Here is a 17,862-nt window from a genome sequence, read left to right as displayed (position 1 = left end):
AGAACAAACTTCCGGTGTTCCATCTGGACTTGTGCTATCGCCCACCTCCCCCGTGTATCCGATGATAATTTTGTAATTTCTATCGCTATTCCTTTCTGTTTTAGTATTGCCACTCCCCTAATGGAGGCACCCAAAGTTGAACAGACCACAAGCTCATACCCCATTTGTAAGAGCAATTTCCTGTCTTGATAGCTGATATGAGTTTCGGATAAAAGAGCGAATTGAGGTTTGTACATAGCCAGTTCTTCTTGAACCAGTCTCCTCTTTTGTTTACTATTAAGGCCAGCAACAATTTTGTTTTAGACATTGCTTACGTCTAAGTTCTTTGTCTTCCCTCTGCATTAAATCTTTATTATAACATTTCAATATTCTGTGTACACCATTTTTCTTCCTTACAATACATTTTTCCCCCATTTTTCCCCTCCCCCTCCCTCCCTCCCTCAACCCCAGTCCTTTCCTTCCCTCCCAAGTGCCTTTGGGGGGGAGTACCCCTCTATCCCTTGCTGCCGCTGGTATGGCAGCCTAGTGAGATGGCTAACACGGGGAAAGACTCAACCCTCTTTTTGAAACAAAATTTTTCGTTAAATCTACAAAAAACAAAACAAATGTGACAATGTGTTAATTATATATAAAGAAACCATAGAGCTAGATCATACCATTAATAATTTCAACCCCTTTTTGTCCCCCTGGTGATCCAGCGTGATCTGGTATTTTAAATACAAGCTTTCATAGCCTTGCCAGCTGTCTCTTTTATTTCTGCCTTTCAGCTGTGAATTTTTCCAAAGCCCTGACCGCCTCTTCTTGGTCTGTAAAAAAGAAAGGTCGCCCATTATTGATTACCTTAAGCCGAGCAGGCTCTTGTAGGTAAACTGTGCAATTTATAGCTTTGAAGGAGTCTATTAGCTTTCTAAGCTCCCACCTTCTATCCATTGTTTCCTTGCTTAGGTCTGACCGTACAAAAAAAGATATGTTGTCGACAAGAACCGGGCTATTGGGTTTAGCTTTAAATAACACAGCTTGTTTTAGCAAGAAATTTCCAAAGTATATCAGGATAGGTCTCAGAAATTTGTTATTTTTGTTCTTTTGGAACAGAGGAAGTCTCTGTACTCTCTGCAATTGAGAGTCCCAATCCCAGTCAGACAGATCACTGAACGCTTTTTGAAATAATTTTACTACATATGACCTGGCGTCGGCTCCCTCTGCCCCCTCTGGTATCCCAAACAGCCTAAGGTTCTGCCTACGTGAACAATCCACAAATGATTGAAGGTGCTCTTGGCTGTATTTGCAGATGCGATAAGCTAAAAAAAAAAAAAACAGCAGTCCACCTGCTTTAATAAGTGCTCACTGACTCCCGTATGAGATACTAGGACCACCACTTTCAGAATTTATTCAACATACTTCTCTAGGAGTATTGCCAAAGGTGTTTTCCAATTTCTGCTTAAATCTGTCTCATATTGGTTTTGTTTTAATGCATAGGTTTGGCAACTGAGCAAATCTTACATACCCTTGAAGGCATAAAAATGTTGAATCTGTTTCAGTAGGATGATTGGAAAACTTGAAAAAAAATCGTGGAGTTTATTTGATGTAGGCTTGGAAATATCTTGGAATGGTTTGGATGATGGCAGATGTGAGAAATTAAATGCTTATTACCCAACAGCTTTAACTCGAAATATCGATTTTATTGTGTAACACGTTGGGAACGGTCTACAGGCATCTGCTTCATTATGGCATGCTAACTTTGATTTGAGAAAGCTCTCTGTTAGGACTGCTCTCTATAAAAATGTTCTCAGTTAGTTAAAGAAGTCTCTTCCTTTCTTCTCCTCTACTATGACGCTTCTGCTTAATGAAATGGCCTTCTGGTTTATTCAGAGGTTCTGGGTTAGGAGGAACATATTTGAATATTCATTTAAAAGTAACTTTACTATAAATCAGAGTACTCCTTCGTTATAATGCTCTGTGCCACATATTTCTCTTAAAAGTTTGTTCTCACATTAATAAGAATCAAATTAGAACATGATGGTAGCTGGTGAACTCATGGCTAGTCCTCCCAAGAGGATAATGGACCTTTCTGTTATGTAACATGTTTGAGTATTGAAATGTAGCCCTTCTCTTAACCAGTGGAGATAATTCTATAATTGTGAAAGATACCACCAATTGAGATCTATACTTAAGGTGAGTAACGTTTCTGTCCCTGCATTCAATGCATTACCAATTACCATCTTACCACATTATTGAGCAGTACGTAAATTAATATGCAGGTACAATTGGACATTGTTGAAGCACAAAGTAAAATGGCGACGAAAATGTTTTTTTTTTTTTGTTTGTTTTTTTTATTATTGAAGGAAGAACAAAGAAAAACAAAAAAAAACACATATGCTATACATTTCCAAAAAAACAAAGTATACGAGTAGTTACAGTATTATTTAGATAAACAGTTTATATACAGAAAGACGTTAGAAGCAGAGATCTGACTATTACTAAACTTTGACAAAAATAATTGTATAAAGATTTGCAAATAATATACAAATATTTAAACTGGCCTCGTTTTCTTTCTAATTCATTTAAATCATGATTCAAAAAAGTTTAACCAGATTTTTTCCTTCTTTTGTAAAGCTTTAAGGCCCCTATGCCTTGCTAATGACAGTTCCATAGAGTTGATTTCTTTCATCAGAAGCCACCAATCAAAGACAGCTGGGATATCTTTAGATATCCATAATCTAGCGATGACTAACCTGGCACAAGCAAAGATGATAGTTATTAATTCTTTATAGGGACAATTCGTTTCCTGGATATCTAGTAAAACCAATTGTGCTGAGAGTGGTGGTGTGACGATTTGTTTTTTATTTAAGACTTCAGATAGTTCTTTCCAAAATAACAAGAGCGCTGGGCATGAATATAGCATATGTTCTATGCCTGCCGCTTCATGGTCACATTTCGGGCACTTAGTTTTCTTATTCACTTGATTGCCCCGTACCCAACTAGCTATCCTCTGTGGTGTATAATAAAGTTGAGTGATAGTTCTGTACGTCTGTAATCTCAAGCTAGTAGACTGCACGATCAAGTTTATGTGACGTAAGGAGTATGATATCTGTAAAGGATTAATATTCATACCCAATCGAAGAGACCATTTGGCAGCTATTTTCGTGTAGTCTTCGTTTTTTCCTTGTATCAAATATCCATACCCTAGACTTATTAATGATTTTACTTTATTAGAATATAGACATTTAAGTATGTCTGATTCAATCGCTTCCGTAATTTTCATTTTAGAAAGTAGATAGTCCCTTATCTGAATATATTTAAAGTGCATATTGTCGCTTAAGCTATAAATAATTTTAAGTGCTTCAAAGTCTAGAAAACCGTTCTGGCCATAAAAATCCCCTAGTATGTGGATGCCTTGTCTCTTCCAAAGAAAGCTTGCTCCATCAGAGAAGATATCAGGAAGCCCTGGATTATCCCATATTCTAACCTCTGCGTTATGGTATGTGATTTTCCCAACTGTCATTATTTGATCCCAAATTTTTTTAATATGCTTGGCAGTCTTAAATTTCACTCGCTTGAAGTAGTTTGGGTCTTGCAAGCGGTACAAGAATTGGTTGCTATCCAGTCCCAACATAAAACGGTGGAAAAATAATGGACTGTCATTTATTAGCAAACTTCTAATACGACCAAATAAAGTGGCTAAAACGTAAAATCTAAAATCAGGAAATGTTAATCCACCCTTTTCTGTTGTCAGTGTTAATAATTTCAACGCCCTTCTCGCTTTTTTGTATGCCCATATGAAGCTGCTACATATACCCTCCAGTTTAAAAAAAAAAAATGTTTTTGGGTTGCAAAGGAATAGATCTAAATAGATATAGCACCTTCGGCAGAATTTTCATTTTAACTAGATTAATACGTCCCAAAAGACTAATCGGGATCATGTGCCATTTTTTAAGTGACTTTACAGTTTCTTTTAGAAGAGAATCATAGTTTAGCCTTATAACTTTATCAATATTTGGTGCTAATTTGATGCCTAAATACGTAGCGCTTGGTCATAAGCCTGGGATAGGTACCAGAGGTTTATAGTTGGCTATTACCTGTGTTTTACCTACATTTAGTTTGTAGCCTGAAACATGGCCGTAGTTAATAGCTTCTTTTATTATTTCAGGTGTAGCTTTTACTAAGTCTGTGGTAAATATAGCTATATCATCTGCAAACGCAGTGATTTTCAAACTCTCTCCACCATGTACAAATGGTTGAATATTTCCTTGCTTAGTTAGTGCATTTAAGAATGGTTCCAAGGAAAGAGCGAAAAGTAAGGGAGACAGGGGGCACCCTTGTCTGGTTCCCCTCCCTATTACAAAGCTCCTTGACTCTCTCCCCCCATAGCTTATTACAGCCTGCGGGCTGTCATATAATGAACAGACCCACTTCAGGTATTGACCCTGAATGCCTATCTTCTTTAATGCCTCCCACAGGTACTCCCACCCCACTCGGTCAAATGCTTTTTCGGCATCTAACATTACCATTCCGAGTGGGGTGAGGGTAGTCGAGGCGACATCAAAGGCTGTGATTGCTGTGTTTACATGGGCCGTTGTGTCTCGCCCAGTCACAAAACCATGTTGTTGTGGGTTGACCAAAGTCGGCATGTTGGGTGCTAACCGATTTGCTAATATCTTAGAAAAGATCTTAGCATCTGCGTTAAGCAGTGAAATCGGCCGATAAGAGCCACAGTCTTCCGGTGTTTTTTTTTTTTTTTTAAGAAAGAATACAATTTTAGCTATTTTCCATGATATAGGTACTTTTCCCAAGTTATCTATAGAATCGATGACATTTTCTAACAATGGTAATAGTTCTTCTGTGCAGACTTATATAGTTCCATGGGCAGACTATCCTCACCAGCTGCTTTTCCCGATGGTAAGGCCAAGATCGCTGCATTTATTTCAGATTGTGTTATTTTTGAATTGAGGAGTTGCAATTTTTCCTTAACTGTATCTTTTGATATGGGCATATATTTATCCAGATATTGTGTGATTCTTGCTCTAGAAGGAGTATTATCAGGAGTGTATAAGCTCTGGTAGTAGTTAACAAACTGACCTAGAATTTGTTCTGGTTGATAATATTCTTGTAAGTCAGACCCTTTATTTTTTTGATGTTGGTTCTCGCCTTTTTATCCGCAACTTTGTATGCAAGTATTTTACCTATTCGGTCTCCTCCTTCATATTGGTTTAATTTGTATTTATGTATTTTAGAACAATATCTGTCTCTTAGCGTCTTTTTAAGAGAAGATTGTAGTTTTAATAGTTCGAATCTTATCTCCTGGGTATTTCCATTTTGTGCCTTAGTTTCTTCGGCTAGTTTCTGCTCCAGTAACAATATATCTGAAGTAGCTTTTTCAGTAGTCCTACGTTTTTCAGCATTGAGTGTGTAAATAAATTGTTGGGTAAACCCCCTTATGCTGCACTTACATGTGTCCCAGACTATATCGATTTTGGCTGAGTTAATATTGAATTCGATAAATTCTTTGATATGTTTCTTTAGGGAAGTGACAAAGCCCGAATCAGTTAGTAAATATCTCGGGAAGGTAAATTGTCTTAGATCTGGCCTCGACTCACCATTCTCAAATTCTAGTAATATAGGGTTGTGATCGGAAGAGATCCTTGGACACAGTTCAATCTTACAGTTATTCAATATTAGATCGGTTGCCCACACCATATCGATTCTCGAGCAAGATCTATGGGGCGATGAGTAGTATGTGTGTCCTGCTAGTTTTGGGTGTTTATGACGCCATGTGTCTTTTATGTTAAGCAGTCTACCTAGCTCGAGAATCGCAGATCTGACCTTGCGCATCCTGCGCGGAGAGCCGTGTCCAGTAGAATCTAGTTTATAATCTATTACGCAATTAAAGTCTTCCATCACTAATCTTTCTCCCTCCCATTCTAGTAACTCAATACTTAAGTATTCAAATAGCTTGGGGTCATCTATATTAGGGCCATAAACCAAGCATAGAACAAACTTCCGGTGTTCCATCTGGACTTGTGCTATCGCCCACCTCCCCCGTGTATCCGATGATAATTTTGTAATTTCTATCGCTATTCCTTTCTGTTTTAGTATTGCCACTCCCCTAATGGAGGCACCCAAAGTTGAACAGACCACAAGCTCATACCCCATTTGTAAGAGCAATTTCCTGTCTTGATAGCTGATATGAGTTTCGGATAAAAGAGCGAATTGAGGTTTGTACATAGCCAGTTCTTCTTGAACCAGTCTCCTCTTTTGTTTACTATTAAGGCCAGCAACAATTTTGTTTTAGACATTGCTTACGTCTAAGTTCTTTGTCTTCCCTCTGCATTAAATCTTTATTATAACATTTCAATATTCTGTGTACACCATTTTTCTTCCTTACAATACATTTTTCCCCCATTTTTCCCCTCCCCCTCCCTCCCTCCCTCAACCCCAGTCCTTTCCTTCCCTCCCAAGTGCCTTTGGGGGGGAGTACCCCTCTATCCCTTGCTGCCGCTGGTATGGCAGCCTAGTGAGATGGCTAACCCGGGGAAAGACTCAACCCTCTTTTTGAAACAAAATTTTTCGTTAAATCTACAAAAAACAAAACAAATGTGACAATGTGTTAATTATATATAAAGAAACCATAGAGCTAGATCATACCATTAATAATTTCAACCCCTTTTTGTCCCCCTGGTGATCCAGCGTGATCTGGTATTTTAAATACAAGCTTTCATAGCCTTGCCAGCTGTCTCTTTTATTTCTGCCTTTCAGCTGTGAATTTTTCCAAAGCCCTGACCGCCTCTTCTTGGTCTGTAAAAAAGAAAGGTCGCCCATTATTGATTACCTTAAGCCGAGCAGGCTCTTGTAGGTAAACTGTGCAATTTATAGCTTTGAAGGAGTCTATTAGCTTTCTAAGCTCCCACCTTCTATCCATTGTTTCCTTGCTTAGGTCTGACCGTACAAAAAAAGATATGTTGTCGACAAGAACCGGGCTATTGGGTTTAGCTTTAAATAACACAGCTTGTTTTAGCAAGAAATTTCCAAAGTATATCAGGATAGGTCTCGGAAATTTGTTATTTTTGTTCTTTTGGAACAGAGGAAGTCTCTGTACTCTCTGCAATTGAGAGTCCCAATCCCAGTCAGACAGATCACTGAACGCTTTTTGAAATAATTTTACTACATATGACCTGGCGTCGGCTCCCTCTGCCCCCTCTGGTATCCCAAACAGCCTAAGGTTCTGCCTACGTGAACAATCCACAAATGATTGAAGGTGCTCTTGGCTGTATTTGCAGATGCGATAAGCTAAAAAAAAAAAAAACAGCAGTCCACCTGCTTTAATAAGTGCTCACTGACTCCCGTATGAGATACTAGGACCACCACTTTCAGAATTTATTCAACATACTTCTCTAGGAGTATTGCCAAAGGTGTTTTCCAATTTCTGCTTAAATCTGTCTCATATTGGTTTTGTTTTAATGCATAGGTTTGGCAACTGAGCAAATCTTACATACCCTTGAAGGCATAAAAATGTTGAATCTGTTTCAGTAGGATGATTGGAAAACTTGAAAAAAAATCTTGGAGTTTATTTGATGTAGGCTTGGAAATATCTTGGAATGGTTTGGATGATGGCAGATGTGAGAAATTAAATGCTTATTACCCAACAGCTTTAACTCGAAATATCGATTTTATTGTGTAACACGTTGGGAACGGTCTACAGGCATCTGCTTCATTATGGCATGCTAACTTTGATTTGAGAAAGCTCTCTGTTAGGACTGCTCTCTATAAAAATGTTCTCAGTTAGTTAAAGAAGTCTCTTCCTTTCTTCTCCTCTACTATGACGCTTCTGCTTAATGAAATGGCCTTCTGGTTTATTCAGAGGTTCTGGGTTAGGAGGAACATATTTGAATATTCATTTAAAAGTAACTTTACTATAAATCAGAGTACTCCTTCGTTATAATGCTCTGTGCCACATATTTCTCTTAAAAGTTTGTTCTCACATTAATAAGAATCAAATTAGAACATGATGGTAGCTGGTGAACTCATGGCTAGTCCTCCCAAGAGGATAATGGACCTTTCTGTTATGTAACATGTTTGAGTATTGAAATGTAGCCCTTCTCTTAACCAGTGGAGATAATTCTATAATTGTGAAAGATACCACCAATTGAGATCTATACTTAAGGTGAGTAACGTTTCTGTCCCTGCATTCAATGCATTACCAATTACCATCTTACCACATTATTGAGCAGTACGTAAATTAATATGCAGGTACAATTGGACATTGTTGAAGCACAAAGTAAAATGGCGACGAAAATGTTTTTTTTTTTTTGTTTGTTTTTTTTATTATTGAAGGAAGAACAAAGAAAAACAAAAAAAAACACATATGCTATACATTTCCAAAAAAACAAAGTATACGAGTAGTTACAGTATTATTTAGATAAACAGTTTATATACAGAAAGACGTTAGAAGCAGAGATCTGACTATTACTAAACTTTGACAAAAATAATTGTATAAAGATTTGCAAATAATATACAAATATTTAAACTGGCCTCGTTTTCTTTCTAATTCATTTAAATCATGATTCAAAAAAGTTTAACCAGATTTTTTCCTTCTTTTGTAAAGCTTTAAGGCCCCTATGCCTTGCTAATGACAGTTCCATAGAGTTGATTTCTTTCATCAGAAGCCACCAATCAAAGACAGCTGGGATATCTTTAGATATCCATAATCTAGCGATGACTAACCTGGCACAAGCAAAGATGATAGTTATTAATTCTTTATAGGGACAATTCGTTTCCTGGATATCTAGTAAAACCAATTGTGCTGAGAGTGGTGGTGTGACGATTTGTTTTTTATTTAAGACTTCAGATAGTTCTTTCCAAAATAACAAGAGCGCTGGGCATGAATATAGCATATGTTCTATGCCTGCCGCTTCATGGTCACATTTCGGGCACTTAGTTTTCTTATTCACTTGATTGCCCCGTACCCAACTAGCTATCCTCTGTGGTGTATAATAAAGTTGAGTGATAGTTCTGTACGTCTGTAATCTCAAGCTAGTAGACTGCACGATCAAGTTTATGTGACGTAAGGAGTATGATATCTGTAAAGGATTAATATTCATACCCAATCGAAGAGACCATTTGGCAGCTATTTTCGTGTAGTCTTCGTTTTTTCCTTGTATCAAATATCCATACCCTAGACTTATTAATGATTTTACTTTATTAGAATATAGACATTTAAGTATGTCTGATTCAATCGCTTCCGTAATTTTCATTTTAGAAAGTAGATAGTCCCTTATCTGAATATATTTAAAGTGCATATTGTCGCTTAAGCTATAAATAATTTTAAGTGCTTCAAAGTCTAGAAAACCGTTCTGGCCATAAAAATCCCCTAGTATGTGGATGCCTTGTCTCTTCCAAAGAAAGCTTGCTCCATCAGAGAAGATATCAGGAAGCCCTGGATTATCCCATATTCTAACCTCTGCGTTATGGTATGTGATTTTCCCAACTGTCATTATTTGATCCCAAATTTTTTTAATATGCTTGGCTGTCTTAAATTTCACTCGCTTGAAGTAGTTTGGGTCTTGCAAGCGGTACAAGAATTGGTTGCTATCCAGTCCCAACATAAAACGGTGGAAAAATAATGGACTGTCATTTATTAGCAAACTTCTAATACGACCAAATAAAGTGGCTAAAACGTAAAACCTAAAATCAGGAAATGTTAATCCACCCTTTTCTGTTGTCAGTGTTAATAATTTCAACGCCCTTCTCGCTTTTTTGTATGCCCATATGAAGCTGCTACATATACCCTCCAGTTTAAAAAAAAAAAATGTTTTTGGGTTGCAAAGGAATAGATCTAAATAGATATAGCACCTTCGGCAGAATTTTCATTTTAACTAGATTAATACGTCCCAAAAGACTAATCGGGATCATGTGCCATTTTTTAAGTGACTTTACAGTTTCTTTTAGAAGAGAATCATAGTTTAGCCTTATAACTTTATCAATATTTGGTGCTAATTTGATGCCTAAATACGTAGCGCTTGGTCATAAGCCTGGGATAGGTACCAGAGGTTTATAGTTGGCTATTACCTGTGTTTTACCTACATTTAGTTTGTAGCCTGAAACATGGCCGTAGTTAATAGCTTCTTTTATTATTTCAGGTGTAGCTTTTACTAAGTCTGTGGTAAATATAGCTATATCATCTGCAAACGCAGTGATTTTCAAACTCTCTCCACCATGTACAAATGGTTGAATATTTCCTTGCTTAGTTAGTGCATTTAAGAATGGTTCCAAGGAAAGAGCGAAAAGTAAGGGAGACAGGGGGCACCCTTGTCTGGTTCCCCTCCCTATTACAAAGCTCCTTGACTCTCTCCCCCCATAGCTTATTACAGCCTGCGGGCTGTCATATAATGAACAGACCCACTTCAGGTATTGACCCTGAATGCCTATCTTCTTTAATGCCTCCCACAGGTACTCCCACCCCACTCGGTCAAATGCTTTTTCGGCATCTAACATTACCATTCCGAGTGGGGTGAGGGTAGTCGAGGCGACATCAAAGGCTGTGATTGCTGTGTTTACATGGGCCGTTGTGTCTCGCCCAGTCACAAAACCATGTTGTTGTGGGTTGACCAAAGTCGGCATGTTGGGTGCTAACCGATTTGCTAATATCTTAGAAAAGATCTTAGCATCTGCGTTAAGCAGTGAAATCGGCCGATAAGAGCCACAGTCTTCCGGTGTTTTTTTTTTTTTTTTTAAGAAAGAATACAATTTTAGCTATTTTCCATGATATAGGTACTTTTCCCAAGTTATCTATAGAATCGATGACATTTTCTAACAATGGTAATAGTTCTTCTGTGCAGACTTATATAGTTCCATGGGCAGACTATCCTCACCAGCTGCTTTTCCCGATGGTAAGGCCAAGATCGCTGCATTTATTTCAGATTGTGTTATTTTTGAATTGAGGAGTTGCAATTTTTCCTTAACTGTATCTTTTGATATGGGCATATATTTATCCAGATATTGTGTGATTCTTGCTCTAGAAGGAGTATTATCAGGAGTGTATAAGCTCTGGTAGTAGTTAACAAACTGACCTAGAATTTGTTCTGGTTGATAATATTCTTGTAAGTCAGACCCTTTATTTTTTTGATGTTGGTTCTCGCCTTTTTATCCGCAACTTTGTATGCAAGTATTTTACCTATTCGGTCTCCTCCTTCATATTGGTTTAATTTGTATTTATGTATTTTAGAACAATATCTGTCTCTTAGCGTCTTTTTAAGAGAAGATTGTAGTTTTAATAGTTCGAATCTTATCTCCTGGGTATTTCCATTTTGTGCCTTAGTTTCTTCGGCTAGTTTCTGCTCCAGTAACAATATATCTGAAGTAGCTTTTTCAGTAGTCCTACGTTTTTCAGCATTGAGTGTGTAAATAAATTGTTGGGTAAACCCCCTTATGCTGCACTTACATTGTTCCCAGACTATATCGATTTTGGCTGAGTTAATATTGAATTCGATAAATTCTTTGATATGTTTCTTTAGGGAAGTGACAAAGCCCGAATCAGTTAGTAAATATCTCGGGAAGGTAAATTGTCTTAGATCTGGCCTCGACTCACCATTCTCAAATTCTAGTAATATAGGGTTGTGATCGGAAGAGATCCTTGGACACAGTTCAATCTTACAGTTATTCAATATTAGATCGGTTGCCCACACCATATCGATTCTCGAGCAAGATCTATGGGGCGATTGAGTAGTATGTGTGTCCTGCTAGTTTTGGGTGTTTATGACCGCCATGTGTCTTTTATGTTAAGCAGTCTACCTAGCCGAGAATCGCAGATCTGACCTTGCGCATCCTGCGCGGAGAGCCGTGTCCAGTAGAATCTAGTTTATAATCTATTACGCAATTAAAGTCTTCCATCACTAATCTTTCTCCCTCCCATTCTAGTAACTCAATACTTAAGTATTCAAATAGCTTGGGGTCATCTATATTAGGGCCATAAACCAAGCATAGAACAAACTTCCGGTGTTCCATCTGGACTTGTGCTATCGCCCACCTCCCCCGTGTATCCGATGATAATTTTGTAATTTCTATCGCTATTCCTTTCTGTTTTAGTATTGCCACTCCCCTAATGGAGGCACCCAAAGTTGAACAGACCACAAGCTCATACCCCATTTGTAAGAGCAATTTCCTGTCTTGATAGCTGATATGAGTTTCGGATAAAAGAGCGAATTGAGGTTTGTACATAGCCAGTTCTTCTTGAACCAGTCTCCTCTTTTGTTTACTATTAAGGCCAGCAACAATTTTGTTTTAGACATTGCTTACGTCTAAGTTCTTTGTCTTCCCTCTGCATTAAATCTTTATTATAACATTTCAATATTCTGTGTACACCATTTTTCTTCCTTACAATACATTTTTCCCCCATTTTTCCCCTCCCCCTCCCTCCCTCCCTCAACCCCAGTCCTTTCCTTCCCTCCCAAGTGCCTTTGGGGGGGAGTACCCCTCTATCCCTTGCTGCCGCTGGTATGGCAGCCTAGTGAGATGGCTAACACGGGGAAAGACTCAACCCTCTTTTTGAAACAAAATTTTTCGTTAAATCTACAAAAAACAAAACAAATGTGACAATGTGTTAATTATATATAAAGAAACCATAGAGCTAGATCATACCATTAATAATTTCAACCCCTTTTTGTCCCCCTGGTGATCCAGCGTGATCTGGTATTTTAAATACAAGCTTTCATAGCCTTGCCAGCTGTCTCTTTTATTTCTGCCTTTCAGCTGTGAATTTTTCCAAAGCCCTGACCGCCTCTTCTTGGTCTGTAAAAAAGAAAGGTCGCCCATTATTGATTACCTTAAGCCGAGCAGGCTCTTGTAGGTAAACTGTGCAATTTATAGCTTTGAAGGAGTCTATTAGCTTTCTAAGCTCCCACCTTCTATCCATTGTTTCCTTGCTTAGGTCTGACCGTACAAAAAAAGATATGTTGTCGACAAGAACCGGGCTATTGGGTTTAGCTTTAAATAACACAGCTTGTTTTAGCAAGAAATTTCCAAAGTATATCAGGATAGGTCTCGGAAATTTGTTATTTTTGTTCTTTTGGAACAGAGGAAGTCTCTGTACTCTCTGCAATTGAGAGTCCCAATCCCAGTCAGACAGATCACTGAACGCTTTTTGAAATAATTTTACTACATATGACCTGGCGTCGGCTCCCTCTGCCCCCTCTGGTATCCCAAACAGCCTAAGGTTCTGCCTACGTGAACAATCCACAAATGATTGAAGGTGCTCTTGGCTGTATTTGCAGATGCGATAAGCTAAAAAAAAAAAACAGCAGTCCACCTGCTTTAATAAGTGCTCACTGACTCCCGTATGAGATACTAGGACCACCACTTTCAGAATTTATTCAACATACTTCTCTAGGAGTATTGCCAAAGGTGTTTTCCAATTTCTGCTTAAATCTGTCTCATATTGGTTTTGTTTTAATGCATAGGTTTGGCAACTGAGCAAATCTTACATACCCTTGAAGGCATAAAAATGTTGAATCTGTTTCAGTAGGATGATTGGAAAACTTGAAAAAAAATCTTGGAGTTTATTTGATGTAGGCTTGGAAATATCTTGGAATGGTTTGGATGATGGCAGATGTGAGAAATTAAATGCTTATTACCCAACAGCTTTAACTCGAAATATCGATTTTATTGTGTAACACGTTGGGAACGGTCTACAGGCATCTGCTTCATTATGGCATGCTAACTTTGATTTGAGAAAGCTCTCTGTTAGGACTGCTCTCTATAAAAATGTTCTCAGTTAGTTAAAGAAGTCTCTTCCTTTCTTCTCCTCTGCTATGACGCTTCTGCTTAATGAAATGGCCTTCTGGTTTATTCAGAGGTTCTGGGTTAGGAGGAACATATTTGAATATTCATTTAAAAGTAACTTTACTATAAATCGGAGTACTCCTTCGTTATAATGCTCTGTGCCACATATTTCTCTTAAAAGTTTGTTCTCGCATTAATAAGAATCAAATTAGAACATGATGGTAGCTGGTGAACTCATGGCTAGTCCTCCCAAGAGGATAATGGACCTTTCTGGTATGTAACATGTTTGAGTATTGAAATGTAGCCCTTCTCTTAACCAGTGGAGATAATCTATAATTGTGAAAGATACCACCAATTGAGAACTATACTTAAGGTGAGTAACGTTTCTGTCCCTGCATTCAATGCATTATCAATTACCATCTTACCACATTATTGAGTAGTACGTAAATTAATATGCAGGTACAATTGGACATTGTTGAAGCACAAAGTAAAATGGCGACGAAAATGTTGTATATTTATGAAAGAGCAATGAACATTTTGAAAGAGCTGAAGTGATAACTTGAAGTCTGTACACCAAACTTTAGTGAGTTGATTTTTATCATCTGTTGCTGTAGAGAAACAAGAGGCAGAAGTGAGCCTGACTAATTTGGATAGCAGCAGCAGCAATATGTCATCCATCACCTCCATCTTGTCCATCAGCAGTTCCGACAGTGACGAATTCTACGAAGAAAACTTTGACTACAATGACCTCGATGAAAGCGATGATGACAGCTATATCTTCATCTGAGACTGTTACTACCTTGGTAATGGGGCATGATCAAAGCAACTGCCTGGTCCAGTTGTTTCCACTCATTAGGGCTGGTACATGGAAACGGAGGATCTCAACCCCTTGGGCTTGATGGGCACAAACATTAAGGAAGCTGCCGTGAGCATTTTGTTTCAATAAAGTCAAAACTACATGATGTTCTGGAGCCAAGGCTAAATGTCGTTTTCTGGATTTACTTTTCCAACTTTCCGTAGTTGAATTGTTGAACTTTTGTTATTTAAATAATTATCAAACGTGTGACTCATTGAAAGTTTAGCTAACTATCTTTGTTCCTGGAAGATTTGTTTTTCCTCTTGACTTCATAATTGGAATCAAATGGAATAGTGTGCACTGTTAGGGATTTTCCATTATCCCACTTATTTTTTTTTATCTTGGAACTCCTGCTGGCGGACTGAAGCGTGAAGAGCTGCATGCCCACATCATCAGCAAGTATTGTTATCCTGCCATAACGCCCAATGTGAGACCCGCTTTCCAAGTACATTTTGCTTTTGCTTCTGGACCAACCATGACAGCTGGGTTTTCACAGCCTCTGGTTTCCTTCTAGTAAAATTAGTGGGGTATTGAGTCACCATTGAAAGTTAATACTCCCTTTTAGCATTGGGAGTGGAAAAAGACTTTTGCGAATAAATTGTGTTCATGTTTTTATTTTTTTATTTAAATATCTAAAGGGGATGTACCAGTCATGTTGCACTTGTTAAATAGAATATTAATAGCACTCACAGATGTCACGTAGTATAAAAGTCTGCCAGGACTAAGTGCGACCAGGAGGTGGGAGCCGGGCCCTAATTTGAAATACACCAATAGATACCTTCTAGTGCAGCTCACAGGAAGTTTGCATGATTTCAGCAGTTTGACTTGCTTGTACGGACTGAAGCGGGTAGTCCAGACCTGCAGATCTTGCCTTCCTACGGTAAGTTTTGTTAACATTCTTTTATATTGGAAGTATCCTTTCAAGTAAGATGACATATGCTTAACCGTGGGACACAGGACTTTGGAGGGAAGCATGTCTTGAGGTTGTTGTGTGGTTCAAATACATGTTGTGGGGGGTGGTCTTGTCAATCAGCTTGGGCCTTTTTGAGGGCTATTGTGGATGGCTGTGAGGCATTAGGGCTACCTATTCTAAAGCTTTGCTGAATTATGCCTGAGTAAAGGGTGGCCCAGTCAAGATTTTGTAACCCTTTTAGATTACTTTTTAAAACCAAAGTCCTTGGATGGAATTGTTTGTAATATCAAAGGAATACTTAATTTCCACACTTATCTTTTTTTCTCTTTTTTCCTTTTCCATGTTGAAAGAATTTTTTTTTTCTTAAAATAAATATTTTCTCTGCCAGATTTCTCTAATCATAAACTCTTTCAGTCTATCTTATTGTTTTAAACATTTTAGTAACCTTGTTTCATACTTGAAGGGTCTAGATTCCTTCAGTTGTTTCTAACCTTCGAAACAGGGAGTGCCATTGAAGCACCAGTGAGGCACCAAGAAGATTCATCCTTTTATTTTGCACCCTTGCTGCAATAATGGCTCTTTACCCTGCATATAATGCCATACTCTAATGTCACTTTCTGTTTCCCCACCTAGTGCCATTTCACAAAATAGAGAAGAGTGCTAATAAGACAAATGCTCTACGAAAAGGTTAAAAAAAAGATTGTTGGGAAGAGTTTTGATTGGCGGATAAGCCAAAATGTAAACATTAATCTGAAAGAAAATCCTTTTGTTTCTGCAAAAATAAATGTCACATTTTGTGTGGCTCCTGGGTAACACAACAGAGCACAGATTTTAGCATTTCTAATAATTTCCCTTTTTTCCTTTTTGAATAGGCTTTCTTTTTACTTTTGCCCTTATTTATTTTGCTTTTACAGTCCTGCTTAATATTCTGTTTTGTTTGTGGCAATGTTCTTGTATGATGTTTTTATAAGTTGCGGAATTCATTTCACTTTAAAAATCATTGTCCTCCATTTTGGAACAGTAACATTTCCTGTTCTCACTGCCTTCCTTCTAGGGTGGAATGTAAGTCAGTTGTAGCGCAGGTGGCCTAAGAAAAAGAGCACACAGTTTACACTAATGTTTAAAATGTATATTGATAGTCTAAAAGACCCGAACCATTTTCTGTTTTAAACGTTTTGGAAAAGCTGTTAATTTGGGGTAGGCCAACGGTAATGGTCTTCACAGAGGGCTCCCGAGTTCAGGGGTCTTCCCAGCTGATGAGAAAATGCCTAATCGCACATTGCGAGTGAAGAAGAAATGCTCATCTCAAGTTTGTTGAGCTGTGAAACTGGCCAATAATTACTTCTTCTGGACAGTGCAAACAAGGTCGCCTTCAACCAGATCATGGATCGTAGCATGGGCTGTATTAGACTATCTTGATTTGTGAATAACGGCATGTTACAGAAATGGCTAGTACTGCAAATCAGTGATCACAAGGGAGGATATTTACTCACTCAAGGACGAACTGTAATCGTTAGACTTTCCTTTTTTGTGTTTATTTGGTTCTTAGGTTATTTTCTGTATTCCTTCAAGACAATAAAAATATATTTAAACCCTTTTGGGGGGGTTGTTTCCTTTAAAGTGTATTTTGTGTTGCTATTATATGCTGTGAAGTTAAAGTTTCAGTATTGCGAAGCAAACGTCACTACCTCTTGTATATCTATGTTATGGGTGACTAGGTGCTGCTAATATTTAGCACGTTCAGCTGACCAATGCTTGTAAAACCTTTTGTTTTGTTTCTTATGAAATTCTATTTTGCCTTTTCCACCATATTGGAATTTTTCAGTCCCTACCTGCCTGTCCATTACAGTAATCACTTTTTGTTATCTAAGACTTTCTTTGATAATCATAACTGATGTCTGTCCTCTGTAAGGGCCATGATGGGGCAAATAACGAGCATACCCAGGGTAATCCTTGTTACAATCAATCAATCATTTGTAAAGTGCACTACATACCCGCGAGGGTCTCAAGGCGCCGGGGGGCGGGAAGGGGGTGCTACTGATCGCACAGCCAGGTCTTGAGTATCCTCCTGAAGGTCAGCAGGTCTTTGGTCTGTCGTAGGCTCAGTGGGAGGGTGTTCCATGTCTTGGCGGTGAGGTGGTAGAAGGCTCTTCCACTGGTGGTGGTTCTTCGGATGTGCAGGACGGTGGCGAGTGAGAGATCGGCGTAGCGTAGCTGGCGGTTGACTGACTGACTGAAGTTTTTTATTAAGCGCTCGAATGCCGCGGCGTCTTGGTGCTGTAGATTAGAAGGCGATGTGAGGCAGATCAGGGTATGGAAAACA

The 17,862-nt window shown here is 38.3% G+C and overlaps 1 protein-coding gene across 2 annotated transcripts in view; it reads left to right on the top strand.

The window, feature by feature from the left end:
* RNF8 (ring finger protein 8) overlaps positions 1–17,136 on the top strand; it is a 199,303-nt gene extending 182,167 nt beyond the window's left edge. For both annotated transcript variants that reach the window (XM_086925911.1, XM_086925912.1), the window contains exon 8: positions 14,385–17,136. In XM_086925911.1, the coding sequence (XP_086782037.1) occupies positions 14,385–14,557 (173 nt within the window). In that variant the 3' untranslated portion in view covers positions 14,558–17,136. The remainder of the gene's footprint in view (positions 1–14,384) is intronic.
* The last annotated feature ends 726 nt before the right edge of the window (positions 17,137–17,862 follow it).

This window comes from Lissotriton vulgaris, chromosome 6, assembly GCF_964263255.1.
Source record: "Lissotriton vulgaris chromosome 6, aLisVul1.2, whole genome shotgun sequence".
Taxonomy (NCBI): Eukaryota; Metazoa; Chordata; class Amphibia; order Caudata; family Salamandridae; genus Lissotriton; species Lissotriton vulgaris.
This window is presented reverse-complemented; position numbering and strand designations above follow the sequence as displayed.